Genomic DNA, 19,261 nt, shown 5'->3' on the forward strand with positions numbered 1-19,261 from the left:
CAGTGGTGCTTGGACTCACTCTTGGCTCTTCTCTCAAGGATCACTCCTGGGGGGCTCAGAGCACCATACAGTGATTAAACCTGGGTCAGCAGGCACCTTACCCACTGTATTAACTCTCTGGCTCAAGATCTTTCTTAAAAAAAAATTATAGTAGAGGTGGTAACACCAATACACATATAGAGGAATCTAAAGCTAAACTACTGAAATTCTAAAAAATTGTAAATTTTTTTTTTTTTTTGGTTTTTGGCCACACCCGGCGATGCTCAGGGGTTACTCCTGGCTGTCTGCTCAGAAATAGCTCCTGGCAGGCATGGGGGACCATATGGGACATCGGGATTTGAACCAACCACCTTTGGTCCTGGATCGGCTGCTTGCAAGGCAAACGCCGCTGTGCTATCTCTCCGGGCCCAAAAATTGTAAATTTCTATAAGTGGATAGAAAGTGTCTTTCACAAACTATATGTCTTTTTTTGTTTGTTTGTTTGTTTGTTTTTTGGGTCACACCCAGCAGCGCTCAAGGGCTACTCCTGGCTCTATGCTCAGAAATCACCCCTGGCAGGCATGGGGGACCATATAGGATGCCGGGATTCCAACCACCATCCTTTTGCATGAAAGGCAAACACTTTACCTCCATGCTATCTCTCCAGCCCCTATATGTCTTTTTTAAACAGGTATATAAATTTTAAAGTTTAATAGTATGAATAATTCTATGCTAATACATTCTAAAAGTTTTATGGAATAGATTATTAGTTCTACAATTTTGTAAAAGAGGTAGAATTTTAAGGGGAATCTGAATAGGCCTATAAAAGTATAAAAGTATATTTTAACCTAAGAAAAGAATATTGTCTTATATTAGAAAATATTATAGATATTGCTTAAGTATATGCACTAATAAAAGATTGTAACAAAAAATCTCTATGGGTGAATTAAAATCACCTAGACGGACATAGAACATTGAATGTAAATAAAGCATTAATTCATTTTATTCAAAAGGTAAAAAATTTCCTAGCTTGTTGTGAGTAAACAGTATTTATTTTTTATTTAAACATAATTTTCTGAGTGCAACCATAAGCACCATTTGTGAATGGCATATTCAATACCAAGTACTGAGAAGTTTGCCTTGACTTTTAAAAAGCTCCTCTAATGATTCTTGCAAAACTGGTTTCAAAGCTATGAATTCCATAAGCTATTGTCTTCCATGAAGCTCTGCATAGTTTCCTCAAATCTGAATGATTATCTAGCTGGATAGTGTATTCTTGGTGAGGTGTTCATTTCACTGAGTTTTCGTATATCCCTCCTTACTCTTCTGGCTCATTCATAGTCTCATTTGATCTGCTGTGAGTCTTTTCGCTGTGACCTTTCCTTTGTCTGTACGTTCTATTTTTGATCTTGTTGCTTTCAGTTTTCTAATTTTGTCTTCGGCTTTTGTCATTCTGATTATAATGTATTTGGAGTTTTTCTATTTGACTATTTTCACTTGTGACCCGTTGGGCCTCTTGGGTCTGGGTGCCTGCATTTCTCAATTCTGGGAGAGTCTTACATAGGATTTCTCTAGTTGGTATTTCCTCACTGAATTTTTCTTTTTCTGTTCGAACTCAAATGATTATTGTATTATTTCTCTTGAACTCATCCCATAGTACTCTGGTATGTTACAGTACATTTCTTTTTTAGACTTTTTCCCACCTTCTGTTGCTTTCTAGATGTTTCCTGTATCTCATCTTGGAACTTACCCATCTTTTCCACAGCTGTTGTTACTCTGCTATTTAGACCATCTATTGTTTTTATATCACATAACTAACACTTCATTTCTTTCATTTCTAATTGTTGTTATCTCATTTCGCACCTTGTACTTTCTTGTGCTATGCTGACTGCTGTGTCATCATTTCTTTGAATTTATTAAACATTCTCAACCTGGTGTCACTGAAGTTATTATGGGAGCATTGACAGAGTTGGTTGGTACTGGTAGAACCTTCCCTGTCATTATTTTCACTCATTGAGCTTGGAGGGCTTCTGTGTTCCTACACCACAGATAGAAGTGTGTGAATCTTTGTCATTAGCTCCTCTGTGACTCTCTGAGGGATTAAACTGGGTGTTGCTTTCTTCCTACCCTGCCCATCTTTACCCAATGTCAGGAAGTATAAATGTGAGCAGTGTGAGCTGTGATGAATAGAGCTTATGTGCATTTCTGTGAGGCTCAGTAGATGTGGGACTGGGCCTGCTGAGATGATAGAAGCAAGTATGGAGGCCACTGGGCTAGAAGGAAAGGGAATCTGCTTCCAATTCTAGAAATGCCCTGAGGAAGCCAGCTTCACTTGGAGGCATAGGTAGAAGAGCCACAGAAGATCTGAAATGTAGTGGAAACCCCTGCTGAAATCCTCCCCAAGATTTTGTTTCCTCTGAACAAATCTCTACTTTTTCACAGAATTTTAAAAATTTCCCTCTGCAGTGTCTGAGGGTCTGAGAGCTTCTCTCACTGATTCTTAGCATATAGGTGTGGTACTTCAGCCCAGCCCAGGAGCTAGGAGTGGGGCACTTAGATTGATCTCAGGGCCATGAGCTTGTAAGACTTATCATTTCCCAGGCCTGTCTGCACAGCTCTTTAATGCCATTATTCTTCTCTGGTCCCTGTTTTCATCCAGGCCCTTCAGACATGGTACCCACAGACAGTGGCTTTAGAGATTTCAGTAGCAGCACAGATCCTGTGGGGATATGTGAGACTTACAAGAGGAGAGCCTTGGCTCTCCCGCACAGTCAGAGGTAGTGTGGGAGTGGGCAGCTGTCAGGTGCCCAATAACTTCACCCTGCAGAAGCTTATTGAGCTTGGAGGTGTCCTGTTATCAGTCTCTGCACCATAGCCATGTCACCTTACTTTGTCCTTCAAGAAAGATTATAGGGGCTGGAGCAATAGCACAGTGGGCAGGGTGTTTGCCTTGCACATAGCCAACCCAGGTTTAATCCTTGGCATCTCATATGATCCCGTTAGCCTGTCAGGAGTAATTTCGGAGCACAGAGCCAGAAGTAATCCCTGTGCTCCACTGGGTGTGTCCTCCCCCCCCCAAAAAAAAAAGAATTAAAGACTATTCTTGGGCCTATGGTGATGACTCAAAGAGCTGGTGAATATGCCTTGCCCATGGGAACCCCTGGATTCAAACCCGACATGTTCCCAACACAAACACCAGAGCAACCCTTGAGCCTCAAGCCAACAACACCTCTCCCATGCCACCAGCACTGCCAAGTGTATCTCAGGAAACAGCCACCTAGCTTGGGAAATGTCCTCAGAGTTAATCAGCCCTATTCAGCCCTATTCCAGCGGTCCCCACTCTTTGACCTTGCTCTCCTGAGCTTTGCTAGAATTCATCCTTCCTTTCTCCCTTTTATCCTTTCTTTCCTCTTTCCCTTCTTCCCTCTCTGCCTTTACAGGACATTGGGCCAGCAGGGCCCTCCAGGCATTTCAAGAGGATGGGAAGCCGGTTTGAGCATAGACTATAGCCAAGGCTATGACTCTCCAACTTGACTGAGCACAAAAACCTTCTGGGAAGTTTGTTACACTCATAGCAGGGCCCTACCTGGAAATAAGAGGTTAATGAATAAGTTGGCCTAGAGAAAGAGGGCCCGGAAATTTCCTGGACACAAAATTTCAGGAATTTCTCATGGAAACCAGTCAGAAATGACACTGAGAAATACTGATGCAAACAGTGTTCTCTAAAAGATTGACATGATGTTGACTGTTGTTAAAAGTCAGGCGCTGAGTACATGGCTGATTACTTTTCTGTACATGAACATTCCGCGATAACTCAAATTTGGGGTGCTGTGTATCCCTGTGTGGTTGTGTGTGTGAATCCTTTTAAGTCAGATTAATCCCACAGTGAGCAGTATGATCACAATAGGGCAGAAGCAAGATCCCTGGAGACAAAATCTGAGAAACAAAACCCTCTAGTGAACTGGCCCACAGGTCTCACCTAACAGGGCTACAGGGGAACCAACTGCTAAATGCGAATAATGCTCCCCTTTGCTCCTGCCCAGTCCCATAAGAAATTCAATTAACTAGTTCCTCTGAAAGAAAAAAAGGTACTCTATCACCTGTCATCTGAGTTTGGGGCTTCTCACTCCTTTTGCCTTTAAACTCAACAATTCTATTTGGAGCTATGTTGAAATAAAGCTGCAAGAAGTCATTACTTATAATATCTGTAATTCCTGTATGCTGGTTATCTGGTTATCAGAGCAGAATGTTGGTTTATGTGGGAGGAAGCTAGCAAATAAAGCCCTTAGGTGTTGCTAATGTAGCACTTGGAGTCTGCCAATAAAGAACCCCTCCCACTCTGAAATCCCCACTCCAGAAAGGATAGTGCCCCAGTATATAAAATGAATGGTTCTCATTGACCTGGTCTTTCTTATTTTGTTTTGTTTTGTTTTTCAGAACCAAAAGGAGAGCTTTTGAAGAAGAGGCAGAGTAAGTTTCAGTCTTCTGTGGCATCCTCTGGGTGATCTTGGTCCACAGTACCAATTGGTGCTCTGCCCAGCCTGTGTCGAATGGATCTGGCTGCGGTCTGGGACAGGAGTTAGTCACAGGAATCAAGGTTTTGGTCGATGCTGCTTGCTCAGTTGAAGACACAAGTAATGCCAGCTTCGTAGCTTTCTTTCAAGGTATCTCATTGAAAGAAAGATGGTGTGTGGGTAGCAATGGCATCTAAGACAGGACCACCCATTTCTGAGCTTTGGAGGTTGAGGGAACATTCATGTCAGAGCTTATGCAGCTGCTATGTTGGGCATGTAGAGCCTGTGCAATCAGATTTGGCAGACTCAGCTGTAAGTTAGATTTGACCATGGTGATGAATGAAGGAAACTGGGTACTGAGATCTTTGCGTTTAGGAGGAAGAGTAGATACCATGAAATTGGGGTTCTTTCTGTATTTGAAACTCATTTTCTGCTCTACTTTCTTTCTTTTGGGACAGCCGCCGCCTCAAACAGCAGAGCATAGAGAAATCAGATGATGGAGGTAAGGAGCCCTTGGCGGAGGACAGAAGGTCACAGAGAGAAGAGACCACACAGCTTCCAGGCATCTTCTGGGTGACAGTAGAGGCACTGTTGGCTGCTGCCTCCCTGGAAACATCTGCAAGGGCCTGATTCCAGCATGTGCTTCCCCATTTCTGTGCCAGGCTGAGTGTAGTCACCCCTTGTCACTCACTCACCCTGACTTCCTTTCAACTCAGTAGGAGTGTCAATTTTTTGGAAATGTCACCCCCTTGCCTTCGACCTCCTAGAAGGCCATTACCTTCAAACTGCCATTACCAAAACAGCAGCAGTAATAATGGCTAATATATGTCAGGTGTTTGTTATTTACCAGACACTCTTCTAGTTTATTTATTTATATTTGATTTTTGGGTATATATATCCCCCAGCTGTTCCTATTCCTGGCTGGAGTCAGGGAACCATATGGAATGATGGGGATTGAAGCCAGGTTGGCTGTGTGCAAGGAAAGTGCTCTACTCATTGTACTATTGCCCCAACCCTATAGCTAGTTGGTTTGGGTTTTTGTTTGTTTTGGGCCACACCTGCCAGTGCTCAGGGGTTAACCCTAGCTCTACACTCAGAAATCACTTTTGGTGGACTTCAGGAATATTGGGGAGGTTGAGGATTGGACACAGGTTGGCTGCATGGAAGGTATGCAGCTGCTGTACATGCTACATGCTGTGCTATCTCTCTGGCCACAACCATGCTCTCATTTATACATGTGAGAGCACTGAAACTGCTCAACAGCCCTATCAGTCATTGCTGTTATTGTCCCTAAAGTAAAGAGAATTTTGGCTGAAGCGATAGTAGAGTGGGTAGGGCACTTGCCTTTCACATGGCCAATATGCTTTTGATCCCCAGTACTCGATCTGATCGCCTGAGCTCTGCCAGTGAGTGGCACCCTCAAAGAAAACAAAACAGAAAACCGAGGGGTTTAAGTAAGTTGCCAATGGTGACAAGAGTTGAATGACTCAACCAGAACTTGACCTCAGGATATGTCACATTTTATCACTTTGCTGGCTTGGCTGTTTTCCCCAGTGGATTCTCAGGGACACGATGGTGGACACAGGTCTCATTTGCCTTTGCATTTCTGAGGTTTGTTACCAGATCTTAATTATATCTATATCTCAGTGCTCAACACCAGTAACCAGCTCATGACAGAGAATAACTGGTGATGTCAGCAGGGGAACAGCACAGAAAAACCTACATACATCCTTGGCACTGCTGAAGTCTATGATCAGAACTACAGGAAAAAGAGAGCATGCATGTCACCTGTTACAGGAAATCAGCCAGATTTCCTAACTTGTTCAGACCTTTTTATTTATTTATTTATTTTAGTTTTGTTTTGTTTAGTTTTGAGCAGTATTCCTGGCTCTTTGCTCCTGGTGGCCCTCAGAGAACTACATGAGTTTCTAGGGATCCAAACTGGGTCAGCTGTATGCAAGGCAAATGCCCTACCTGCTGTGCTATCTTTCTGGCCCCTGTCCAGACCTTTCCTCTCACCTCCTATTTCTAGTTCATACCCTGCCCTGTTCCACTGTGTATTTAGTTCCATCTGGTATCACAGTACTGCTGCCCTGTGAACTCCAGTCAGCACGTGTGTAGAGCAGGTTCTCTGGCAGCAGATTCTCTCAGCCCTGTTGGCTCTGAAAATGTTTTTACTTTACGCTTTGTGAAATTTGGGCTAATGACACTTTTTTTTTTTGAGAGCCTCCCAAGTAGTGTTCAGGAGGACTAGGGGACTCATCAGTGAGTCTCAACCCATAAGACCATTAGTTGCAAGGGCCTAAGGATGCATTGCTACCCAGGGTCTTCAGTGCTAGGGATATCTGTACCACCCAGCACTTCTGGGACCTCAGGGTCACACCTAGTCATGCTTGGTGACTCGAGGGCTGCACCTGGAAAATGCTCCAGAAAACAAGTAGTGCTGGGAATTGAACCTGGATCTGTTCTAGCCAACATACTATCTCCTGATCTGCTTTGGTTTTCCACCTAACATTCAATTGTTCCCTTACTCACATTGTTTCAGTGAGAAGTTCCTTAAACATTCTTACATTTGCTCTCGTTTACATTGTCCTTCCTCACTCCAAATCTATATTTGTTCTCTTAGTGCTGGGAACTGAACTCAGGACCTCAAGCTTGTAAAAAATGAGTTTTGCCTTTGAGCTACACTTTCTGCCTCTCTACGTACCCCTCTTTGACTGCCTTTAAAATTAATTTCCTGGGGGCTGGAGAGATAGCAATGGAGGTAGGGTGTTTACCTTGCATGCAGATGGACATGGTTCAAATCCCGGCATCCCATATGGTCCCCTGAGCCTGCCAGGAGCAATTTCTGAGCATAGAGCCAGGAGTAATCCCTGAGCAATGCTAGGTGTGATCCCCCCAAAAAAAGATTAATTTCTTGGGGCTAAAGAGATAGGACATTGGATAGGGTGCTTGTCTTACATGTAGCCAACTTGGGTTTAATCCTGGCACCTTATATGGTTCCATAAACCCCAACAAAAGTATATTCCTAAGTGCAGAGTCAGGAGTAACCTCTAAGCACTGCCAGGTGTGACCCAAAAGGCAAGCAAAAAAACAAAAAAAGTTTTTCCCTTTGTCAGTTATGCTCAGCTGTTTAAGATCAGCCTTTATGATCAGCATTGGTGTGATTAACTTTGTGTTTGTCCCACCATAACTTCTTAAGTCTATGGTTTCATAATTTTCATTTTCTTTGCAAAAATTTAGTCATTATTTCTTTAAATTTATATATATATATTTTTTTCTTCTTTCCTTTTGGACTCCTTTTATAGGAGTCCTTTTATAGGTACTGTGTGGTTTATACTGGTTGAAGTTATCACACAGATGACCAAGCCTGGGTTTTGGTTTGTTTCAGTCCATTTTGAATTGTGCTTCAGTTTGGATTTTTATGACAATCTAATGGGTCTTTTCTTCTCTGATATCTAATCTGTAAAGCCCACATTTGTGACTTTCGTATTTCAAACATTTTTTTAGTTCCAGGAGCTCTATTTAGCTGAGGAAGATAATGTATATTTTCCATTTACCTCCTTATTTCATTCATATTTTCCTCTTTCCTCAAGACAAGCCTTTTTTTTTTCATTTTTTTGTTTTTGGGTCACACCCGGTGGTGCTCAGGGGTTACTCCTGGCTGTCTGCTCAGAAATAGCTCCTGGCAGGCACGGGGGACCATATGGGACACCGGGATTCGAACCAACCACCTTCGGTCCTGGATCAGCTGCTTGCAAGGCAAACACCACTGTGCTATCTCTCCGGGCCCAAGACAAGCCTTTTTAGTAGGTTCTTTTATGTCCATTTATGCTAATTCTATAGTCTCTGTGTTTTTCTGAGTCCTTATCTATTGAAAGATTTTCTTTCAGCTGCAAAGTATAGGGTTTTATTTGTTTGTTTGTGATTAAGTTGGATACTTGGCCACTGTGAATGAATCTTACCATCCTGAGTATCTGAATCTTGTCTTATGTGTTTCTGATGTGTTTGTTTTGGTATTTGGTTATTGAGGAGTGTTTTTAAGCCTTACTTACTAGAGTAAGTCTTGAGTTAGCCCTGAACATGAAGACCATGGTTGGCCAGCTATCCTGCCATGTCACGTCTCTGCTGGAGGAAACTGAACCTCTACAGATTCTATATAACCCCATGACCTTCTAGGCAGTAACTCTCTGCTCAGTCTTGTGGAGTTGGACTCTGTACTTGTCACCTTCAGAATCAATCGAGATTTCCAAAGTTCTTCTACCAATTCTCTCATCCTCTGCTCCGCAAGTTCCAACCATTTTAGCCCCATAAACTTGGATCCTCAATCTCCTTCACAGAGTGGCAGCCAAGGTCAGAGTTGGGGTGCTTGCACCCCATGCCAATGTGTGAGAAGTAGCTCTGTGCATACTGCAGTGGCTCCTGGGCCCACATGCTGTTTCCTTTCCCTTAGAGGACCATTATTGTCCACTGGAAATAGAATTACTTGTATTTTCTCCAGTTTTCTGACTGCTTACAGCAGGAAGACAAGCTACTTTGTAATGCCAGATATGAAATACCAGAGCCTTCTGTTAGCCAACCTTGGCATGTGGCTATAAAGTGAAGGAGAAAGTGATGTTCATGAAAGTTGGACAGCTACCTGTGCATTGGTTACCTCACAGAATTGGGCAAAGGTCATGTAGGTCGTTTGTGAAATATTGCAGTGAATGGGGAGGGGAATGATAGCTAAAATGCAGATTCCCAGATAGCCACAAATCAAAAACTGAAATTGGGATCCAGGGATTAATTTCAATTAATGTGCATCAATCTAACCACATTCCCTGTGCGAGTATTTTGCCACTGAAGTCTGACATTTCAGCTTCTGAACACCAGCATTAGAGGACAAGGGTCATTAAAAAACAACTCACCTGTTTCATTTCATTCCAGAGGGGTTTTAAGGTAGAAAGGAATTCAGGCAAAAGCACTAGACTTTAGTGAGAGCTTATGAACATGCACTTGCCATTCTTCCCCATTCCTCTAGGCTTTTTCCAATATCTCTTCTCAAAAATACAGTTCTTTTTGCCAAATATGCCTCCTTGGTACCCCACTCCACTGGCTCATGACTCCCAAGGGCCCTCAAATACTCATCCTGCATTTCTCTTACCAAGCCTAATTTCCCAGACAGGCAGCACAGAAGGTTACTATTCTTGGGGGCGGAGAGATAATTTGCCTTGCATGTAGAAGGACAGTGGTTTGAATCCCGGCATCCCATATGGTCCACTGAGCCTGCCAGGAGCGATTTCTGAGCATAGAGCCAGCAGTAACCCTTGAACGATGCTGGGTATGACTCAAAAACAAAAACAAACAAAAAAGATTACTATTCTCACCTTTGTACTCTACATAATCCGGAACCAAGCTTTGAACACACACCGGATCCCAGAATTCTTTCTTTGGGTCTTTGGAATATTACAGTTGGTATTCAGCTCTGCTCATGTGCCCTGCCTGGCACAGGTAGCTTGTCATCTTTCAGGCTTATGATGTGGTAGATAGGACGTAGAATTCAGTTTCATTGAGGTGGAAAGAAGAAAGGTGTCTATTTTCAGAAAATGCCTCTAATAACTTCCTCCTCCTTGTACTCTTGGAATGTGATTTTTTTAAAAATATTTTATTGAGACTTTTGTGAATTACAAGTCCTTCATAGTTGGATTTCAAGCATAATGACAGTGATTTAGGACTGAACTGTGAAATTTTTGATCTGGTCTTTTTGCAGTGCTAAAGATTGAACCCAGAGCCTCATGCATGGAAGACCTCTTTGCTCCCCCTGACCTGCTTCCCTGACCTGAGCCTTTATTTTGGCTCTGGAAATTTGACACCTCGCATCTTTTCTTGTCTGAATGTGCACTTGATCTTCCCTTATAGGAAGGATGCCTCTCTCCCAGCATAAATCTGTTTTCTCTGTAGTTATGCCCGAGTCCTTTGATGGAAGATCAGTTCATCTGTTACACTTCACACTTGACTTAGTCCATTTCACTATATGTGAATGTTTAGAATCCATTATGCAGTAAGACTCATATGTTACATTTAGCTACTTTCTAGAATTATCTTTGCTCAGAAAATTACTTGGTTGGTTAGTGAAGGATGTTCCTCTGAACTTAGAATAACCAGGAGGTGGGGAAACTGGTGAATGATAGCCCTGAATCATTTGGCAACAACATTCAGCAGATCCTTGGGCACCTGTGGGGGACTCAGCTGGTTCTTTTATTAAAATCATGTTCGGGTCCTTTGAAGTTGTCAGTGCAATAAGCATTGTCACCTGGAAAGGGTTTGATAGTTTCCTATACCTGATAAAGGTGGGTGATCAGTGAGCAAAGGAAATGAATCTTGGATAATGGAAATGGGGGGTTGAGGTCCAGGGACCCCTTCATATAGTGATCTCATTTTTCCACCAGCCATGAGATTGTGTTTTGATAGATTTATTTCTTTTTTTGTATGTTTTTTCGGGGCCACATCTAACAAGAGCTCAGGAGCTAATGCATGTACAGGGTTCAATTGTTGGTAAGGCTCAGGGGACCATGTAGTGCAGGAGAGTGAACCCAGCCTCCTACATGTCAAAGTATGTTTGCCCAAAATTGAGGCAAGCTGGTAGGTCTGGAAACAGTGTCTCCTATATCCAGATGTTCCAGATGCTGGAACAGTGATGAGAAAAGGTAGTCCTTACCCTCCAGAAGCTTCTATGTATGTTCTTCCTTCCTCCCTGCCTTTCATAGAAAACTTTTAAGGGGACACGTCTTGCTAGAGGCATTTCTTAGTCTTTGTCTTCCTACCTTTTGCTCTTAGTGCATGTTACTACTGCTTTCCTGGGGAAGATACCCAGGGAGAGAAGATATTTCCCTCCCACTGTCATCTCCCTATTGATGTCTCCAACTTTCGAAGGGAGAGAACAGAAACTTAGAAAAAGAAAGGAGTTGTTAGGAGACCATGTGTTAGGATGTAGAATGAGAACTCGAGAGTGAGTGACACTTGGAGGTGCTTCGGGGTCTGTTTATTAGCCAGAATATACTGCTTGAGGATGCTTGCAAGTCTCTGGAAAGCTCCAAGCTCAGATGCCTTTGGGGGCAGGCAGAAGAATCAGCAGGATAGTACAATGAAGAATGGTGGGGCCTGCGGTGACCCCATAGAGGAGATGTCATTCATTTCCTAGGTTTTGCCTGTTCACATTTCATCTCAAAAGATTTCATGTTTTCCTATTCAAAAACATTTCTATTAAAAAATATTTCAAAAATAGTGGCAATTTGCGAGACCCAGAACACAGAACTAGTCTAACTTACAGATGAATTTAGTTCTGTGTTCTGGGTCTCACAAATCGCCCTTCACAAAACCTATAGGCCTCTGTTCTTGGCCCAGAGAAATAGTACAGGAACTTGGATCACCTGTTTGATGAGTGTATGGTTCAAATCCCCATTGCCCTGCACACTCAGAGATCTAACCTGACTTCTTTGCTGTCTGTGATGACTGCTTCTGTAGTTGTTTCTGGTTTTACCACAGCCACATTTGTGTCAGCACACTAAAGAGGGTACAAGTCCCAACAAGCACCACAACCAGCAAAACTATTTGCCTTGGGCCTCAGAGATAGTACAGGGGGAATGGTGTGTGCCTTGTACCCACTCACCCTGGTTTGATCCCACATTTGGTCACCTACCTGCCTCCAGAGCACTGCCAGGTACCCCCCAAATTACAATGACAATTGGCCGCAACTCAGTACACTCCCCCATTCCTACCCCAGTGAGCACCTGCAAACACCACAACCAAAGAAGTGCAGACCTCTGTGAGCCACGCTGCTGAGTCAGTCCTTGTGCTGTGTGTTTAGCCTCCTGCATATCAGAGTCAAAGAGATCACCATAGCTAGCAGTGTAGAGGCACCAAAGCCAGGCATGAAGAAGAACACAGCCTAAATAGCTAAGATGCCTGCAAAAGGATGGCAGAGATGGCAGCTGATTGACTGATAGTTTCCATTAGGAAGGACCGTGAGTTGGAAGAGGACATGATCCCTTTGGGCTCAGGGCACTGCAGAAGGACAGGCTTGCATTAACTGGCTCTTGGAGGAAGACACAAGATTTGCTTCTGTAGACAAAACTGGGAAAGGCCTTCCAAAATAAGGTTGGGCCTAAGGAGGGTTCCACTCTGCATAGAGAAGGAGCGAGAAAGTCACAGTTAGCAGAAGAGAAGCTCGTTGGTGGGGACAGAAGTGGGAAGAAGTGATGAAAGGAGAGATGCAGAGGACTGTGAGAGGATTTAAGTACCCTGGTAATGAATATTGAAACAGATGCATGAGAAACTATTAACAGTATTATTGTAAGCCACAAGTCAATCAATTGTTAAAATATTTTGAGAGAGAGAGAGAGAGAAAGAGAGAGAAAGAGAGAGAGAGAGAGAGAGAGAGAGAGAGAGAGAGAGAGAGAGAGAAAAGCTATTTCTGCAGACCCTGATAGGCAGCCTCGAATGAATGTGAAGCTTGCCAAGCCTCTCATTTCTATCTGCCTACAGTCATCTGTGACTGTATATGAGGAGACATAACTGAATGCAGGGGTTGAAAAAAAAATAGACCACAGTCACATTTTCAGAAAGGTCCCCGAATAACCAATCACATACCAAATCCAATGTTTTGCTGGCAGATCTTGCTCATGTAGCATTTCCAGTGAAGAGACAAAGTTCAAGAAACTTTACTTCAAATTTACTGGTCTGGATAGAATGATTTATAGCTAGCACTGTGCTTCAGAAACATTGGGATTTACACTTTTGGAGATGCACAAAGGATGATGGACAGCTGGAACCCCCACATACTCTTGGGGTCCCAGAATTATAGGGTAGCAAAATGGACATTTCCTGTCAAGATGATCAACCTGCCTGAATCAGTTTCATCATCTGCTCTTGGAATCACGGTTCTAGTTTGCTGTGAGACCTTTACACTCCACTAAACAAGGTATATGAAGTAAGAGAAGGGCCATTGGACCTAGAACCAAATCTTGGAAGAGACAGCAAGTGCAAGTCCCTTCACCTCTCTATTTCCATAAAGTCTGTCCAGGCCAGCCTGATCTCTTCAGCTCTCAAATTTAACTTTCCAAAGGCAAAGTTGGTGTGGTTGAGCATAAAGCTTGGAAGATGAACACCAAGAGGCACACAACTGGGAGGAAAACTCTTCTTTGTCTCTGAAAAAGATGGAAGATATTCACATTCAAATTATCTCTGGGAGCTCTATTTTTAGATATGAACCGGCTTTTTACATGGTTTCTCTCAGAGTTAAATTCAAGTTAGGAGCAAACTAACTTTCCAGTCCTAAAATATGTCCTCAAAAATGGAAAGTTAGCCCAAATGATGGTATAGCCCAGTTTCTATCCCCAGCACTCTGTAGTGTCCCCTAAGCAACATCAGGAGTAATCCCTGAGCACTGTCAGGTATCAACCATGCCCCCCACCCCTAGGATTAAAGGGATTGAGCTTTCTCACACACAGTCATTGCATCTTGGTGGAACCTCTGTCCGTGGGTGCAGTTGTGCTGCTTCCCTGCCGAGAAATCCCTGCTCTTTGTTAAAAATCCTTTGTTTAGTCCACTTTTGACTAAAGCAAAATGTCTCAAAACAAGCAATAGGAATAATGAGTCTTTATGCCCAATCTTAAAGTGTTGAATTCCTAAAGGACCAGCTGAGTGGAGCCACTTGTAGCCTAGGGCAATCGGGAACTTAATTCTTTAAGTGTAGCAATTTGAAGGATTTGAGAGCTCAGAGTTTTCAGAGTAATTGTTCAATTTTCTATCCGTGTCAACAAGGAAAATAACTAAAAGTGTCTGAACTGGGATGCTGGAGGAGAGGTGAGGCACTGGGCAGTCTGGAATCAGAAGGATCCTGTCTGTGGTACTCTGCTACTCCCAGTGCTTTGACTTTCTTGCTTCTGTGCTCTGTCTCCAAGTTTTCGAAGTCTCTTCTGCTGTACTCATTGATGGAGCCTTCTTAGGGATCCTTTGTCTGGTAAACAACCAAGACACTCCAGTCTCCATAGCTCTGTCCTGTACATGGACTGCATGGAAAGAATTCTTCAAGAACAGATAAATTGGGACTCTGGTATCTTAGATCCTTTTTCTTGCTTAATAAAAATGTTCCTTTATGTTGAAACATCTTGGATGGTCCCGAAACCTCGGGGGATCTCAGGATCTTGTCTCCCTCATTTAAAAAAAATGAATTTAGTTAGCCCTGGTTTCTTTTTTTGTTTTATTTTAATAATGTTTCTTAAACTCAATTAGTTGGGCCAGAGAGATAGCTCAGAGATAGGTCTGAGTACAGTCAGGAGGCCTGAGTTCAATTCCCAGCATTGCTTGGTCCTCTGAGCACAGACCCAAGTGGCCTCTGATTAGAGCAAAGTATAGCCTGTGAGCAGTGCTGCATGTAACCTTTCCTCAAGGTCATAAGGACTAAAGGCTTGGGTCTTTCTCAGTCTCTGCCTCGCTATCCTGGTCTACAGCACTTGGGTCTAGGACCTCACTTTAGCTCAGCATATCTATAGCAGGAATGGATATGGTGGGGTGAATTGAGGTAGAATGCAGTGGACCAAGCATTAGCTGTCATCTCTGGGATTTGGAAAGCTTCGTTTTGTTTATCTGCTTTTAAGAAAATTTGAGGGGCTGGAGATATAGCATAGCGGCGTTTGCCTTGCAAGCAGCCAATCCAGAACCTAAGGTGGTTGGTTCGAATCCCGGCATCCCATATGGTCCCCCGTGCCTGCCAGGAGCTATTTCTGAGCAGATAGCCAGGAGTAACCCCTGAGTGCCGCTGGGTGTGGCCAAAAAAAAACAACAAAAACAAACAAAAAAACAAGCAAACAAACAAAAAAAGATTTGGGGCCAGCAAGGTGGCACTAGAGGTAAGGTGTCTGCCTTGCTAGCGCTAGCCAAGGAAGGACCGAGGTTTGATCCCCTGACATCCCATATGGTCCCCCCAAGCCAGGGGCAATTTCTGAGCGCTTAGCCAGGAGTAACCCCTGAGCATTAAACGGGTGTGGCCGAAAACCCCCCCCCCAAAATTTGAGGGGATCCGGAGTGATAGCACAGCAGGTAGGGCCAAAACCTAGCCAACCCAGGTTCAATTCTAGGCACCCCAGATGGTCCCCAAAGCCTATCAGGAGTAATTTCTGAGCACAGAGCTAGAAGTAACCCATTCATGCCACCAGATGTGTCCCCTCTCCCAAATATTTTTTTAGAAAGAAAAGAAATTGAGAACACCTTAGAAAATGGCATCTATGAGCAGTGTATGTGAGCATTTGAGTGAGAAACCAGGAGGCAGTGCTGCTCAGCCTGCATTGTGGGTTAAGCCCCAAAGCAGCTCTGTAAGAATTCATGAGACTATCAGTTTTCACAGAGAAGGGGTGGAGGCCTCTCTCTCAGAGATTTCAAGTCTCAAGGCTGTTCCAAAGGCATGTGCTATAAACAAGCTCTCATGGGTTACGTGGTGTAGACTCCCACTGGCCTTCTGCTCCCAACAAACCACCACTGACCACAGAGCTGCTCTGGAGTGGGGCCTCCCATGTCCTTCCATAGAGAGCCTTGATGCAAAAATGCCAAGAGCATAGTGCAAGCATCTTGAGATTCAGAAAGAGGCGAGTTTGGAGAATTTTCTTTTTTTTTTTCTGTTTGGTTGGTTTTTGATTTGGGGGGCTACACCTGGTGATACTCAGGGATTACTCCTGGCTCTATGCTCAGAAATTACTCCTGGCAGGGTTGGGGGATCATTTGGGATGCCAGGAATTGAACTTAGGTCAGCTGCATATGAGGCAAATGCCCTCCACACTGTGCTATTTATTGCCCTGGCCCTAAATTCCCCCCTTTTTTTTTTTAATTTTTTTGGGTTTTTGGGCCACACCTGGTGACGGTCAGGGGTTACTCCTGGCTATGCACTCAGAAATCGTTCCTGGCTTGGAGGATAATATGAGACGCCAGGGATTGGACCGAAGTCTGTCCTAGGTCAGCCTCGTGCAAGGCAAGCGCCCTACCACTGCGCCACTGCTTCGGTCCCTTCCTTTGTTTTTAATAAAGGTCTGTCATTGAATTTCACATGTTGATGTTGAAAAACCTGTAGGTGAAATTCATAGCTGTCATGGCAGGACAAGTGACGCCAGTGTCCTCTTCCACTCCTCCTCAGCCTCCAAAGAAGGGGGAACAGAGCAGGAATCCTGCTGTGGATAGTGGGACTTGTTCGCTCTGCACCCACTGCCCTGCCCTTTGCTGGTAATGGCTCGCACCCTCTTCCACCTGAGGCAGGGCAGCACGTATTCACTCTCGGCTCTCACACCCAGCACAGATTTACTCTCTAGCTATGCTATCCTGTGTTCTGCTGGCCCCTGACTAGAGTCCTTCCCTGTGTTGTTGCCCACCAGAACAGTCAGGTTGCATAGAGAGGAAAACAGAGGGGCCAGTTGTTCAGCACTCTGTGAAACCTTTTATTATTATGCTTTCTTTTCTGTCAGACCCACCAAAGGTACTGTTTGATAAATGCTTGTGGTTAACTCAAATGCTCTAGGGAGAGAAAACTGGGGGGATCTGGGGTGAGAGAAAAGACTTTCACTGGGCTGGTGCAGGTCCCCAGTGGGGACTCTGGGTGGTTGGTCACTGAGAAGAGTGTTCAGTATATTGACTGAACTGGCTGCAGGGTTGACTGACCCCCAGGAATTTCAACGTGGTGTGTGTTTATTGGGATATAACACCGTTGAACTTTGAGGAAGATCTCGACATTGATATCCTAGAAACACAGGACACCTGAAAGAATGAAGGAGATGAGATGTACAACATCGCAGTCAGGGGGCTGCTGTCATGGTGTGAATGCTGAGGTCACTGCAGGGTCATAAGTGGCATCTTGTTGGTTGACTGCGTTACAGAAAAGGGAGTTTTGTGACAGCGATTCCCAAGGAGACACTTGCCATGCTTTTCTGTAGGCCCCAGGGTGATTAGAACATTTAGGTCAGCAGATGTGACTGGGATGGTTCTTTTTTTTTTTTTTTTTTTTTTTTTTTCATATGTATCAAGAAGCCTCTTTCCTGTGGACACTCGCAGAATAAAGATCTCTCAGGAAGTACCTCATCTGGCAATAAGAAAACGAGAGTCGACAAGCAATTGTGTGAGGTCGGCAAGTCGAGTAGCTCTGGGATTTAGGGCTGCCTCCTAGTGCAGCCCCACAGACAGAAGTCCGGCCTAGTACCTCTGCTAGGTAGTTAAAACCATGTTCCTGGGGCTGGAGAGATAGCATGAAGATAAGGCGTTTGCCTTGCATGCAGAAGAACAGTGGTTCAAATCCCAGCATCCCAAATGGCCCCCCCAAGCCTGCCAGGAGTGGTTTCTGAGCGTAGAGCCAGGAGTAACCCCTGAGAGGTGCTGGGTGTGACCCAAAAACCAAAAAAACAAAACAAAACAAAACAAAACATGTTCCTGACAGCAGCCGAGGAATGCCTCAAGGAGACCTAGACCTAGAGGCCACAAGGTCTGACAAACCCCCAGTGCAGGTTTACCAGGTCATGGGCTTCAGGAGCAACAAAACAGCCGAGATTTCATCTGGGTCTTGCCAGCAGCTTACCGAATGTGGGCAGAGGAATGCTTCTGACTTAATCTGTGTTTTCTAGAATATTCAGGATCTCATGGTTCTTTCTGGGATACTTCACTTGAGCCCTCCCGGAGAAGGTGTCTAGGATGGGGTGAAGAGATGACTGGAGTTACTTAGAAAAGACTGGTGTAGCTGTGTCCTGACCCCCCCCCCCCCCAAAGTGGATTGCTGGGGGAAATATGCTTGTAGCAGATGTAGGTATTCTCCCTTATCAGCGCACCCCTGTTCTACTGGTAAGCATAGTTCAGTGTCTTGGCCGGCCCTCTTGCCCCATTTGTAGAGCTGATACAGAATACCAGGGATCCCTGCTGTGCCCTGGAATCTCTGGGCATCCCAGACTTCCCCAACTTAGCAGTGCCAACACCTGCCTGGCACACAGTTGGAAGGTGATCATCAGGGTTTCCACTCTGCTCATGTGAGCAGCTTCCTGCATGCCCTCCTCTAAAGAGACAGCCCAGAAGCTGGGGCAAAGGATCCTTGGACTCTTTGTGCTTGGTTGCCAGCAGCGAAGCGGCTGTGTTAGCCTACCAGCCTTCTGTTCCGAGGAATGTGAGCAACAGTTAATCACCCAGCACGGAATACCGGCAGAAGCAAAAGAGGGTTGGGTCTGCCTGAAGTCTCCAGAGACTTCAACCCAGCTCCTGGATTCTGTCCTATGGAGATGGGAGGCTGAGACACAGCTTGTGCTTTTCTTGCAAGACTGCCCTGATGGTGACAGTGAGCCTTGCCATGTGTCACAGGCAGGGGCAACACTAGCCCTGCCTCTTCAATGTGGAGGGAGTGGAGGAGAGAAAGGTGAGGGGTGTGGGGACTTCATGCAGTCAGAACCATTTTGAGGGGAACTAATGCATACTGGAGGGAGAACGGACCTGCAGAGCCTCTGAGCTGTCTGTTTAGGAGATGAGATTATTCTCACAGGAGAGGGAATATTCTCGCAATCTGAGAGATTGAGGGGCAGGGGACAACATTTGTTCCAAATAGACCTCGTAGGCATCGGCAAGTCACAGTCCAGAAGGATCACAGACAACTGTGCCCAGTAGGTACAAGAACCTGGGGTGCTGCAGAGTTTCTGAAGGGATGGTAAGGGACTGGCATGTGGACCGCTCTGAGATGGGGTTTGGCACGGCACTGAGATCCCTTTGGGTATCATTTC

The 19,261-nt window shown here is 44.5% G+C and overlaps 3 protein-coding genes across 3 annotated transcripts in view; 2 read left to right on the plus strand and 1 right to left on the minus strand.

The window, feature by feature from the left end:
- The window catches only part of LOC126004088 (peroxiredoxin-1), a 1,184,503-nt gene that overhangs the window by 401,963 nt on the left and 763,279 nt on the right, over positions 1–19,261 (minus strand). The gene's annotated exons all lie outside the window — the stretch shown is intronic.
- Positions 1–19,261, plus strand: part of VASH1 (vasohibin 1) — a 967,981-nt gene that overhangs the window by 301,243 nt on the left and 647,477 nt on the right. The window lies entirely within an intron of this gene.
- IFT43 (intraflagellar transport 43) overlaps positions 1–19,261 on the plus strand; it is a 93,882-nt gene that overhangs the window by 62,638 nt on the left and 11,983 nt on the right. The window contains exons 4-5 of the mRNA XM_049770495.1: positions 4,417–4,449; positions 4,952–4,995. Coding sequence (XP_049626452.1) covers positions 4,417–4,449; positions 4,952–4,995 — 77 coding nt within the window. The remainder of the gene's footprint in view (positions 1–4,416; positions 4,450–4,951; positions 4,996–19,261) is intronic.

Source organism: Suncus etruscus, chromosome 3, assembly GCF_024139225.1.
Source record: "Suncus etruscus isolate mSunEtr1 chromosome 3, mSunEtr1.pri.cur, whole genome shotgun sequence".
Lineage (NCBI taxonomy): Eukaryota > Metazoa > Chordata > Mammalia > Eulipotyphla > Soricidae > Suncus > Suncus etruscus.